The sequence below is a fragment of the Schistocerca gregaria genome, chromosome 1 (genome assembly GCF_023897955.1).
Source record: "Schistocerca gregaria isolate iqSchGreg1 chromosome 1, iqSchGreg1.2, whole genome shotgun sequence".
Lineage (NCBI taxonomy): Eukaryota > Metazoa > Arthropoda > Insecta > Orthoptera > Acrididae > Schistocerca > Schistocerca gregaria.
Window position 1 is genome coordinate 728,372,534 of NC_064920.1, and position 14,746 is coordinate 728,387,279.

Below are 14,746 nucleotides of genomic sequence, written 5' to 3' on the forward strand. Positions count from 1 at the left end.
TTTTGCGTGCTTCTGGGGCCCCTACATGATATTAAGCAGGTGGCTCAGTTTCTTTGGTTCTTCAGTGTATAACAACTGGCAAGCAATTTCTTACTTGTTTATTTGGAATAATTATCACTTTTGTACCACCAAAACTATTTTCTTGTTGCAGCAGCTCAATTTACCTTCAGGTATCAAGTAAACACCTATCCACTATGGATATCAATAACAACTCAATAAAATTCAGAACTGACATGTATTCTAGAAAAATAAGATTAATGTTGATACCACTCTCAATATCAAATGTACAGCTTGGTACTTCTTTAACATATCTAGTCTAATGCATCAGTCTTATTTCACAGCTCATCATGTGGCATGTGTTTAGAAACAAACTCATATAAGTCATCCAGAGTACGTGAACCATTGTATTCTGCTATCCGTTTCCCATCTTTGTACAGAAAGAGGCTAGGAAAACCATCCACCTGGAAACAGAAAAGGAGATTAAAATGGTATGAAGGTAAGTTTTTCTTTGTCTATAAACCTCAGTGCTAACAAAAATTAATAAAAATAAAAGCTTTCATATGTGGACACACTGTAAGTATTGTGCACAAAACATAGTAGATAGTAAAACATCTAGTTTCAGTTCAGACATAATATAGGGAAGGACAGAGTGTGAAGTAGGTGAAGAAGAGAAAATGATGAATGGAAACAATACAACAATTCAATGTGATAAATGTGCAGAAATAGTGTAAAAAGAGAACAGTATAACAGAAGAATAGAGGAAAGCCGAGAGCATGTTAGGGGAGACAAATGAGTGAATAAATAATTCATTGCAGAACAACTTTCCAAAGCAGTCAATGGCTGGATGGTAATGGGAAACTAAGGGGTTGCTACTGTATTTGTGGAAGTACAGGCTATGTTGACAGGAAGGGACTGTTGTTAAATTTGTTTACAGACAAGGTCAATACAGTATGTTGCAGGAAAGCCTGGGAGTAGTTACTGATTTAAGTACTGAGGAATCTGGTATCTGAGCAGATTCATTTAGCACTGAATTATTAAGCTGTAAGGAATCAAGTGCTCTAGATGGAAGTGATGACATTGGTCAAACTGGACACATTATTGCAGTCATTTTGTTCTTGTCAAATGCTCATTTCCCTAAAGCTTAAGAAATCTTTGGTAAAAGTATCTGCTCCAACACTAAAATACTCAATAAATATCTGCATATTATTAACACTTCCATTTTCCTGTATCCCAGACAATCACAACTACCGCTCCATTATACCTGAATATAGGTATGGGTCTAATCTTATAAATGTCGTATTACTTATGATAAGTTATTTTTAATTAGAAAAATAAAGTGATATAAGTTATTTGTGTTAAAACAATTACCCCAAAAGAAATTCTCCTCCCCATTCCTATCACCATCCAGCACCCAGTTATGAGCATATAACATGGTACGCAGTAAGTCTATAACTTACTGAAGAATGGCGCACTGTAAATTTAAGATGTAAACATCACAAATTAAGAAATAACATCAAGCCTAGAGGAGGTCCCAGACAAGTGCTGAATATGTCTTGTGATATAAAACAATGTGTTTCATGGAGTGCAGATTTGCAAAATTCTGCTAAAGCTGTCAATATGTTTGAAACAAAACATTTTATTTAACACTACTGGTCTCCTTAGTCATCTTAAAGCAAACATTTATGTATGTTCATTTGTATATAGCATTAAAATATCTTACAGTATGTTATAAAATAAACAGAACATCAGAGAATACTCCAAGATCATCAGAATTCTGTAAACCATGCTAAAATGCATCATTAGCTTAAAGTACATATTCATAGGTCCAGATTCACACTGAAGCAGGCCCCTACCTAGTATTAAGGTTTCCAGTATACCAATTTTCTTGGAGTACCCGTAGCTGTATTATCTCATGTTTGGTTCTTTATTAAGGCATTCTTTCATAAATGCCAGAAAATGAAAATGTGCACTTGAAATTCAGTAAACAGTTGAAACTAGCCAACAGTATGGAATGCAACACTTTGCTTCAAATAAACAGACTGCCTCTACGGAAAAGATTAATAAAAGCCAAATTTTCTTTAGCTAACCGATAAAAATAACTTCAATGTTCTGCAAGCTGATTAATGCTTCACTACTAATAATGTGGAAATACAATAAAATCAGAGAGCTGAAACATATTTTAGTCATCCATGATTATGTGAATGTATTTTAATTCACTTTATAGCTCCCGGCAACAGAAATCTGTTTTATCATCATTTGACGCAAGCGCTGTAAACGTAGAGAAAACAGCAAAATTACATCGGCAAATCAGGAAGCCTGGAAATACCAGAAAAAAAATTTCTGTGCGCCTTCTGGCTGCTTGATGCTAATGCTTATACAGTTAACAACTGTGCTTCATGTCACCAGAAGCTGGAAAAGGCACTGCTCAAACATGACTTCAGCTCTGTGCATGTGCATTAGGCTGCTGGCAACGGCTGAAATGAACCAAATGTAAGTATGTATGTCATCATGCTCAACAAAAACAGTTTCTAGTTAATGAGTATTGTATCTTTGTACCAAATCCTTTGACACATCTTGCTGTTGGCAGACACTTGTGTGTGCACTGTTTTTGTTGTTGTAATGACATTTTGTTGTTTCTCTCTTGTTTATGTTTTAATGCTGGAGCATAATTCTGTAGCTGCAGACTAAATAAAATTCTTTTTTAGAATATCAGCTCTTACCAGCCAAAACTACAAAGATGTAACTGAAAACTAAAACAATGAAAAATTCCCAGGTTTTCCCAGTTTTCTCCCTAGGAGGCACACACACACCTTGAGATTCATTATCAGCAGTCCTCTACAATTATTCACAGATCAAACTAGGCAAGAAAGGAAAAAAGTAAGAAAATCTTGAAGAAAATCAATTTATACCAATGTCACTGTGTGCTTTCTGGAAGTTGTATTGCCAGTGTGCATGGATGTAACAACAGTACAGCACATCACATCTGATATCATAGTTGCATTCTCGACAGGTATTATCTATAGTGTGAGCGAATGCTGTTGGACATACTTGGCTTGAGAACACAAAATGGATGTTGAGTTGAAGGTTAAGATAATGGGCAATTTCAAACTTGCCAAATGCAGAACAAAGATTACTCATACTCTGCCTATGCTTGGAAGGATGACACAGGTTTGAAATCAATGGGAATTAAGTCACTGTCCAAGGTTCATGACATTTTAGCAGAACGAGTCCTAATTTGTTGATTGTGGAGCCAGCCAGATAGCTCGATTATTATTTCCTCCATACAAAGATTTATGTCCCCATACTATATACATTACCTACTAAGAAACACAATCAAAAAGTACAATAAAACACCCATCATAAAATAATAAAAACATGTAAAATAGTAACATGTACAAAAATTTGGTAAAACAGTGTAACCAGATAAAAATGAGAACTGTAATGGTTGGTAGTGAGAAAGAGTCAAATTATTGAACTACACCTATAAAATTCTAGGTAGAAGTTAGGTAGTTAACAAAATTTGATAATGTGTTTGGTGCGTTTACTATATTTGCCCCGAGTGGAACATATCACTTCAGAAAACACTCTTCATATGTCTGGTATACATTCAGTATTGTGTCATAGGCATCCCATTGCAGTTGGAAATCCTGGAGGAGAAATCTCAATGTAGAGGCTAGTTAAGAGAACTTCACATTATGTTGAAAACAGAAAGGAGCTATACCATGGTCAGATAGTTGATTTTACCAACCTCAACAGGTTGTCTCTCACTTCCAGCCACTTCTCCTTACAATGAAGTACGATTCTATGCCTCAACAATTAGATCCTTGCATGTAGCAGATACTGTGCAAGGACCCTGAAGATTGTTACATAAACTAGTTCACTGCCTCTGAATTCTCGGCATTTCTGGTATACAGCAGAATATCACCTCATTCCTAAAATATGTAGGTGAAGGAGGGTGTCTTGTATTTGACTGATTTTCCTGCTGAATGAGTGGTTATCAGTGTATACAAACAAATAAAGTACATTAAGTTGTTGTTGTTATTATTATTATTATTATTATTATTATTATTTAAAAGTTTCAAATGTATCATTTGCTGAAGTATCTTAAAGATCTCCTGTACTTCTGAATCACAGACACTGAATTCATTTTCATGCCAACATACAGTACAGTGAAGATGCTCACTCCACCCCACCCCCCAAGTTTGAATCATCATCATATAATTGCCGAGTTCATAAAAAATATTTTGCAGGGAAGCTGTCATAGAACTTAAGTAGTTTCGGAATAAAGGAGATCATTAACTGAAAAGTAGAAGCATTGCGTCATCAACAGGCACACAAAATAGGTAGAAACTTGCTAGCTTTCAGAGTAACCCTTTTTATGCACACACACACACACACACACACACACACACACACACGCACACGCACGAAGGTGAAAAGGGGGAAGTTAATTAGGAAGATGTGACAAGATTGAGGTAGGGGAAACTGTTTGGATAAGAGTGTGGGGACAGCAGGATTACAGAGACTGAGCCACACCAATTATGGGAGTGATGGATGTGTTTAAAAGATAACTACCATTAGGCCAAGAAAATTAGAGTTCTGCTTTTCAAAAATAGTGGAATTCTGGCAACTGTTTTAACCACTCAAGTAGGCCCCTGTTATGAGCAATCTGAGTTTGTCCCAATTCCTGAGTGAAGCTTCAGCTGTGATGAAAAGAAAACCACACAAAACTTTGCTATTTGATTAAAATTTCCTATAGAAAATCTGTCAAATTGTGTTTTCAAAAAGTCAAAGAAAGAGAGGAAAAAACCAACCTGGTAAGTAAATATTGCTGTTATTTGGTTATACGGTAATTACATGGTTAACAATCAACATCAACTTTCCATTCAATGAAATTTTTCCAGTATCCACTTTCCTTAGTTTTTTGCTGTTATATAATCCCTAACCTACATTACATTGAGATAATAGTTTTGAAAATTATGAAATTAGAAGAATAATATGAATACATTGTATTACATAAAGAACAAATTTGTTTGCAAGGGCATTAGTGAAAATAAATAGGCTTATTATTGTTTTATTAGGAATAAAGAAAATTTATTCAGTTAACAATAAATTGAGTTTCATATGATTCTATAAAATGATGTTAAAGTACTACAATAAAACAACATATCTTACAAATTAACGTTCAGCAATGTACAATCAGTTTTTCTTGATTTTACATCCTTGGAGGATGAGGGTCCAATTAACATTAATTTTCCCATTTTTTTCTGTGTTTACATTTTTGATGGGCTGTTCTTCCTTCATCCAAAATGTTGTTACCTATGTCATGGTAATTAATGTCAGTAATGGGGATGTCATTTGGAACACTGCTGCAGGTTTAGCTTATGTATAGTTCGCAAATGGTGGTGAACTCAATGCTGTTTTCCCTGCTGGAACAGCATCTATGGCATACCCTGCCACATGTGCTGTCAATGGCTTTCAACATTTCTGCAAATGATGCTCTTTGGTGATGAGCACTGCCAAGAGACCAAACTTTGAGGCCTTTCAGCACCATTCCAGCGAGTCTAGAGGGCGGTTTTTCCAAGCTTGCACCTGCAAACACGTTCTCTGGGAATACTCTCAAACAGTTGCTTCTGTAGGAGGCAAAGAGGTGTGGTAGACTGATGTCTTTGATATACATTTTTTATAGATTTGATAGTGATGTACATTTAAGGACTTTGTTTCCTTTTCCCATTACAGGGCTACTACAAACTTACTTCAAGCCTCATCAGCTTCGTTAGCAGCTGAATCTCTGCTGCTTTCTGTAAGTCATTTTTTGTCTCCAATGCTTTTAGGGAGTTTAGGTTTTCCTTTTCTGCAAAACGACAAAGTTGTATCGCAGCCACTGAGGCATGTTTTCAACACCTGAGACAACTCGAAATTTAGAGGGCTGTAGACTATGTCACATTCTGCCTTTGGCAGGCTTCAGTGGACAGAATCGCAGAAAGAGTGTTGAGCAATGTCAAAATCAGTATCTTTAGTTACAGTATTGGCACCCTCAACAGCTTGCTTAATACTGAAGTTCTCACCCTCAAATTGTGCAATCAGTAAATCAATGAGGCCGTGTTAATTTTGTTCATTTGACAAAAAATATCTTTTGCTGTGGTTACTGAAGTTTCATTAAACGTGACAGTTGAAGCAGTTCTTTTGGTGTCTCTGCACACTTGCTCAGCTGATTTCGTGCTCCTGCCACTTCTCAAATCTGGGCATCCACCAAACACAATCTTTACCTTTCTGCCATATTAACACTTGATATAATCTACATACTTTGTAATTATGGAAGGAAATAGTCAATTTTGCCTCCCATGCAACACTGTGTGGCAGAAATCCTCCATCTGAAGGGATATCTGCCTTTTCAAAGTAAACTGTGTTTTCTAATATATCAACACTTACAGTTTTTTTGTGTTTTCCACATATCTATGTAGGCACAGTGTGAGGGTACTGAAAAGTAAGTGAATAAGAGTGAACACTGGAAGAAACCATTCAAATGAAAGTAGAAAGTTGATGTTGGCAAATAACCACTTTACATATAACTGAATAATGGCAATATTTATTTACTAGTTATGGTTTTTTGTCATTTTCTTTCACTTTTTGAAAACATGATTTGACGCTTTACAATTTTTGCCCTACAAAATTTTGCATCCAATTAGCCAATTCTCAGTTGCTACACATTTTATAGTGCCGAAACCAGTGTTTTTGAAAAGCATGAAAAACTGATAGGAAATGTTAAACAGCAATCAATATAGATGAAGAATTTAATGCTGTTTATTTTTGGTAACAATACCTTGGCTTTTTCCATTAAACATTTTGTTCAGGAAGATTTTTTTTTTTGGGGGGGGGGGGGGGGAGCATGGTGGGGTTTAAATTTTTGTGGTTTTCTTAGGTCATGGCTGAATCTCCACTCAGAAATCAGGTCAAACTCAGATTATTCATACCAGAAGCATATTTGAGTGATTAAAACATTTTCATAATTCCACTAATTTTTGGAGAGCAACTACCTTCGTGGAGTTAATTTTACTGGCTTATATTCGCGTGCTTCAGAGAAGCCGGTGGCAAAGGGAAGGATCCAGATGGCCCAGGCTGTGAAGGAACTGCTGCAACTGAGCTTGTTATGCCCACTCAGGAGGGCATGGAAGGATCTTGCGTAGGATGTCTGTCTCTTCAGGGCATGACGAGAGATAATCAAAGCTCCTACTAAAGTGGTGATGCACACCCACCCAACCTACACATCAAAGGGATATTATAGTTTCAATTTGCAAAAAATCCATTTGAAAGTGTCATCAAATTACCAGTCTTGACAAAACTCTACCATCTGGTGGGCGAGATGTATGAGACAGGCGAAATACCCTCAGACTTCAAGAAGAATATAATAATCCCAATCCCAAAGAAAGCAGGTGTTGACAGATGTGAAAATTACTGAACTATCAGTTTCATAAGTCACGGCTGCAAAATACTAACGCAAATGAATGGAAAAACTAGTAGAAGCTGACCTTGGGGAAGATCAGTTTGGATTCTGTAGAAATATTGGAACACTTGAGGCAATACTGACCCTACGGCTTATCTTAGAAGCTAGATTAAGGAAAGGCAAACCTACGTTTCTAGCATTTGTAGACTTGGAGAAAGCTTTTGACAATGTTGACTGGAATACTCTCTTTCAAAATCTGAAGGTGGCAGGGGTAAAATATAGGGAGCGAAAGGCTATTTACAATTTGTATTGAAACCAAATGGCAGTTATAAGAGTTGAGGGGCATGAAAGGGAAGCAGTGGTTGGGAAAGGAGTGAGACAGGGTTGTAGCCTCTCCCCAATGTTATTCAATCTGTATATTGAGCAAGCAGTAAAGGAAACAAAAGAAAAATTCAGTTTAGGTATTAAAATCCAGGTAGAAGAAATAAAAACTTTGAGGTTCGCCAATGACATTGTAATTCTGTCAGAGACAGCAAAGGACTTGGAAGAGCAGTTGAACGGAATGGGTGGTGTCTTGAAGGGAGGATATAAGATGAACATCAACAAAAGCAAAACAAGGATAATAGAATGTAGTCGAATTAAGTCGGATAATGTTGAGGGTATTAGATTAGGAAATGAGGCACTTAAAGCAGTAAAGGAGTATTGATTTAAGTGTTAGGAAGTCGTTTCTGAAAGTATTTGTAGGGGGTGTAGCCAAATATGGAAGTGAGACATGGACGATAAATAGTTTAGACAAGAAGAGAATAGAAGCTTTCGAAATGTGGTGCTACAGAAGAATGCTGAAGATTAGATGGGTAGATCACATAACTACTGAGGAGGTATTGAATAGGATTGGGGAGAAGAGACGTTTGTGGCACAACTTGACTAGAAGAAGGGATCGGTTGGTAGGACATGTCCTGAGGCATCAAGGGATCACCAATTTAGTATTGGAGGGCAGCATGGAGGGTAAAAATCATAGATGGAGACCAAGAGATGAATACACCAAGCAGATACAGAAGGATGGAAGTTGCAGTAGGTACTGGGAGATGAAGAAGCTTGCACAGGAAAGAGTAGCATGGAGAGATGCACCAAACAAGTCTCAGGACTGAAGACCACAACAAAAACATCAAATTGCAGCCTAATTCCTTCAAATCTCTCTTTGTATGTAGAAAAGGAAAATTTATCACCCATCCTCTTCTCATGATGACCAGAACATTTTGACCCAATTGTTTTCTGTTACTATGAGAAGTCCCCATTTTAGAAGAGACATCTTCAAGATGACTATCCTCCTGAGCTCTGTTTGAGAGCTGGACGCAGATACTGATCAGCACTACATCCAACTTGATGGAGGTTCAAAGAGAATAGTTCAAGACATTCCACCCTCATTCTGAAAGTAGCCAGGGGAATAGTGGTCGATCCAGACAGGCCCAGTGGTATCTACAGAAATCTATTCCAACTGTGATGCTATAGGTGCCATAGTGGTTAAGAACTGTTTCGGCTTTACACCAATCCACACTAGCATTACACAGCTCATATAGCGGTTGAGCAATTTTTTGAAAAATGTTTGTGCCATCTTCTATCCTGATGTTTAGGCCAAGTACTCTCCCCCTGTTCAAGACACAATAATCCACTGTATTTCGCAAATTTAGTTGAAGAAGTATGCCTCAAGTTTACAGTACTGGAGGGTAGGTAACATTTACTAACCATGAACTTCGTAGAAATGGCTGTACCACACACTATCTGTCCATAACCACAAGATGTAATAAGCATATTTCCGTTCAATGTCCAATCACAGATTTCAGTAACATCCATTCTACAGGTTTCAAAGTAACCTCTCTTCTTGCTACTGCCCACTGCTTTCATCTTATAACTTATTCTGAAGGCAGTATCCATTCTGATCAACTAATCTTCCCAGTCCTTCAATTCTGATATTATGTCAGCAGCAAACCACAAAGTTTATTTTTTTTCCCTCCCTGAACTTTAATCCCATTTCCAAACTACTTCTTGGTTCCCTTTACTCCCTGCCTAATAAACGGATCAAACAACACTAAGAATAGGTATCAGATCCATCTCACTTCCCATTCAGCTACTATCACTTTTCTTGTGCTTTGACTATCTTAATTGCAGTCTGGATTCTGAACAAGTTATTTATAACCTTTTGCTGCTTGTATTTTACTCCTCTTACCTTCAAAATTGCAAAGAGTGTATTCTAGTCAACATTGTCAAAAGCTTTCTCTAAGTCTTCAAATCTTGTAAATGTATTTGCCTCTCTTCAGGCTACATGCTATGACAGGTCTTCCACTCAGTATGGCCTCAAGTGCTCCTAAATCCAAACTGATTGTTGTGTACATAGTTCCACGTAGTCAGCGCAAAAACAACATTCCCACTAGAGCGCGCCCCGCTAAGCACAACAGCGCAGGCGCAGCGCTTGTCTGTCTCCGCACTACAAGATGGCGCTGCATTAGAGACGGACAAGATTCTGCTTCCACCGATCTGCATATTGATATGTAACGCAGCCAATGAGATTGCTGCTAACGTAAAACCTTTTCTCCTTGCGGATCACACTCGTGCAGTGATACCTGAACGCGCGAGGTATTATAACGAGTGTACAGACCTCCGATTAGTCAGTCTACATCAGTCTGTACCAGTCTGCACTTGTGCACTTGTCTGTGCCAGTCTATAGTCAAGTTTCAGTCTGCGCCTAATAAGATTACCATATTCCTGTACATAGCCATGAAGATAAATGAATAAACACTTTGTCACGTATCAGATATATGTGAGAATAAGATGAACGTACCATGACCAAAGGAACTTCAGATTGTCAGTTGTAAATAGCATCCATAATCAAGTTACGTAAGGTTCATGTTTTTTATTATTTTAATAAATGTGTGTGAAAATTGATCAAGTTCTGTTTAAAGTTGGTCACCGTCAATCTGTTTCTCTAAGTGTGCAAGTGGCATTTCCATCGTGTGACCTAAAGGCAGAAGATAAACATGCCACGATACGACCACGAGACATATTGCTGACACTCGTCTACTTCGTTAGAGCGACAAGTCAAATAATCTGATGGTGTGTGTACCGAAGGTCTTACAGTACTCACACCACATTGGCGACGAGGATGGGATCATTTCAACCTGAGGCTAATGGACTCGCCGAACGATTCGTATGAACGTTCAAAGCACATGACAAAGTTGGTGCAACAGTACAACAAAGAGACTTCCTTATTAATTTTTCTGTCACAATACAGAGCTATTCCGCACGAGACACAGTCACCAGCAGAAAAACTACATGGGCAACAACACAGGACTTTGATGTCTATCCTAAAATCCAGAATGCATCCAGAAAATGATTAACGAATGTCGAAAGGACGAAGATTCAACGTAAACGACAAAGTCCTCGTAACTGTCTACAGTCGAGGAAAACGTACTTGGACACAAGGAATCGTTGTAGAATGCATTGGAAATGTTATGTATAGAATAAGAACGCAAAGCGACATAGTTATTCGCCATAGTAATCAATTACGGCAGCAAAGACAGCAGTCACATATAGGCAGAAGTCCTAGGCTGTTTCATTTTGCAGGCTCAGAAGATGTCAACCCTGAGCTGCTCGCAGGATTCCAGACGCCGTCACCGGCAGCCGCCGCCACCACCGCACCTTCAAGGGCACCCGACTACACCAGCCGTCGACAGCCGACATCCCCAGAGAAGTGGACGTTGAAGAAGAATTACATTTACGCTATGGTCAATGCACCGATGTGGAAATGCAATTATGTAACAAAATTTTTGCTTCTCCGGTTCCCTGTTCCGTAGGTTTTGAGTGGGTTTTCCTAGCGGATCATGGGCGAATGCCAAGGGGAGCAACATGTCTGCACCCACAGACATACGCATGCCGGAAAGCACAGACGCGCAGGGGCGGGGGTGGGGGGGGGGGGTGGGGGTGGGGGGGGGGGGGGGGGGGGAAGGCTTTTCACGCAAACTTCAAAAGCTCTTTTTCTTCCCCCGGAATGGAGGGATGTTGTGTACATTGTTCCGCATAGTCAGTGCATACACAGGTTTCCCACTAGAGCGCGCCCCGCTAAGCACAACAGCGCAGGCGCAGCACTCTTCCATCTCCGCACTACTAGATGGCGCTGCCTTAGAGATGGACCAAATTCTGCTGCCGCCGATCTGTATATTGATATGTAACGCAGCCAATGAGATTGCTGCTAACGTGGAACCTTTTCTCCTCGCGGATCACACTCGTGCAGTGATACCTGAACGCGCGAGGTATTATAACGAGTGGACAGACCTCCGATTAGTCAGTCTTCATTAGTCTGTATAGTCTGTACCAGTCTGCATTTGTCTGTACCAGTCTATAGTCAATTTTCAGTCTGTGCCTAATAATATTACCATATTCCTGTACCTAGCCACGAAGATAAATGAAAAGACACTTTGTCAAGTATCAGAGATATGTGAAAGTAAGATGAACGTACCAAGACCAAAGGAACTTCAGATTGTCAATTGTAAATAGCATCCAGAATCAAGTTACGTAAGGTTTATGCTTTTTATTATTTTAATAAATCTACCCCGCACCTAACTTATATCAGTTTTTCCATTCTTCTGTAAATGATTTGTGTTGGTTTGGTTGGGGGTTAAAGGGACTAAACAGCGGTGTGATCAGTCCCTCAGTCAAGAGGTAGTTTATATGAAGTTAGTGGCATCCAGCAGAAATTTAATCAGATTATGAAAGAGCATAGGACTGGTAAAATCGAAGTATAAAAGACAATATTTCTGCAAGAGCTAAAAAATAATTTATGTAGTAAAGTATATGGCTTGGGCTGGCATGTAGGTCAGAGCAGACAAAGGTCCCAGGGACATCTGTGGCAAGCATGATCCCATATAATATTGGCGAACAGTTTCATAGTAAAGATTTCCTTCTAGCCAGGACATATATAATAGCAGAAGTGAGTAAGCTAAAATCGTAACTTCGTAACTGACTTCAGTTGGACCGACAATGGTGTGTAAAAAAAAAAAAAAAGAAAAGAAAAAGTGAGAGAAATAATCAGGCTAGCATTTTAAACACTATATCGGGGTTGGGAAATACTGCTTCCCAGTATTGCAGTAATGCATGATGATATTTTTTCTGGCAGCAAATCCCTTTCAAGAGTGAGGATGAATATGCTGGTGTTTAATTTCTTTCTTGTAGGCCTTGATGTACAAGAAGCATGAAGTGGATCCCTCACCTCTCCAAGTGTTCACATAGTTCTTTGTCTGCTTGCAGCATTAGGTCTCAGTGAAAAATTAATTCCTGTACCATGTTAAGGTTCTTACAGGGTGTGATGGTAACAAGTACATCAGCAAGTTACTTACTTGTAAGAAATGTCACAGGCAGGGTAAAGTTTGTAATCTTAATTACAATAGAACCACTTTGCAATTTGCTACGAGAAGATAGTTTGTCAAATACATTTTCAATATTCTTCACAAAAGTGGTTTAGTATAGAGATAGACACTACCTTTTTAGTTGTAAATCAGGAAATTAAGGGAATAAATGACAGCAGGTCACTTTCTCATCCCCCCCCCCCTTTTCCTTGCTGCAGCAGAGGAGGAAAAGTTCCTAGGGTCGTAATTATCAGCAGTGTACTTTGGCCTGTCTGAAGTGACTGCTGGGGCCTCATGACCACCAGTTCACAATGCCAAATATCCACCATCATGCTGCCTACTTCAAACAAAAGAGAGCACAGATCTTAGGGCATAATGACCAGTGTTTGGAGTCCTTTGCTTCCAAATGGGCAGTCACATACTCCTCAGCAGGTGCTTAGGCATCTTAGCTTAGGTGTGAAGGTAACACCTTAGGCATCCACAGTGTGATCCGAGCATGGTCAAATCCTACCACTGTCTGGGTACCTGAAGAACAACCACCCCTGCTCCCTCCCCATCCCCCCACCAAATGGACTGGCTACTATGCTAGGTGGACGACGACATTCCTAATATGGCTCATACAATCTGAAAAAACTTTGAGAAAGATGTGGGGTCCGAACATAAATTAACAATAAACCAGGTAAGTAATATAATAGGACTGAGAATCAGACATAACATAGGAAAGAAAAGCAAAGATTTCAGGGCCAGAGTATATGAGTCAGGAATATATATATAACTGATTGTGGTCAATTTAACCATTACTATATAGATAATTTGATGCAAGATTTAGAGAGCACTTGGGACCACAGAACGGGTCAGAACTTCATATGAATTTATGTGAGAGTGGACACAAGTTCGATAGCACACAAAATAGTATGTTCATCTTTCACAAAGCACCAAACGGCCGCATCCTTTATCTACTAGAGGCATTAGAGATATGTAAATGTAAGGAAAATCAGCTCAGTATGGTGCTTAATGAGCAGACACATTTTGCACCTGGGTGCATACTTTGGGTTGTTTGACAATTTTCTACAAAAATCTGTTTTAGTTTGGGAAACTTTTCAAGTATAAAATAAATCTTAAGAATGTATTAGAAATTCTGGCAGCAGCCTAATCTTTGAGTTTTTTATGTTGCTATAACGTACACCACATGGAATGTCACAGAGCGTTAAATATAACTTACAAGTGGCTTTTCTCCTTTAGGTGGCAGCCATGAAGCAAACATATTGGGTTTTTACAGTAACTCTTATTGGCTATAGTTTTCCTACTTCTAATTTCTGTTTGTGGGTCATTTCATATTTTACAACACATCTACGTTTTATAGCTCTTTTTTACTTTTAATTTTTCTTTGTGCCATTTGGAACTATTATATTTTAGGTGAACCTTCTGTGTCACAGGTTGTATATATGTTCATCTCACTAGGTTTTGACCACTGTGTGTTTTGAACATATATTCAGCTACTCTGATGTACAGACTGCATAAGTATTGACCATTTCTCTGTTGGGCATGTTTTGCAACTTATATTAGATATTTTTGGAGCCTCAATTTACAAGCATTCATTTGCATCTGTGGCTCATATAACTGGATGATGTGTAGGACATTAGCACTGACTATGTTGTAGTGTTCGTTGTATATTACTGTATATTTCATTGTATATTATTGTAAGTCAGTTTCGTATGCTCCCGTTTGACAGGGAGAACTAGTAAGCACAGCCTCTTCGCTAAAAAATCCTTTGTCTACTTCAATAGCAAACTGCAGACCTAGTGTTTTCCTTACCAGCTGAATTCTATAAGTGTATTGTAAATTATCTAACATAGTGTTGGATTTTCTAAAGGTCTCCTTCTTAATTACAAGTTACTGGTTCATC

At 38.5% G+C, this 14,746-nt stretch overlaps 1 protein-coding gene across 1 annotated transcript in view; it reads right to left on the bottom strand.

Moving 5' to 3' along the window:
- Positions 1-216: 216 nt before the first annotated feature.
- LOC126266864 (thioredoxin domain-containing protein 5 homolog) overlaps positions 217-14,746 on the bottom strand; it is a 91,195-nt gene continuing 76,665 nt past the window's right edge. The window contains exon 8 of the mRNA XM_049971489.1: positions 217-461. Coding sequence (XP_049827446.1) covers positions 336-461 — 126 coding nt within the window. The 3' untranslated portion in view covers positions 217-335. The remainder of the gene's footprint in view (positions 462-14,746) is intronic.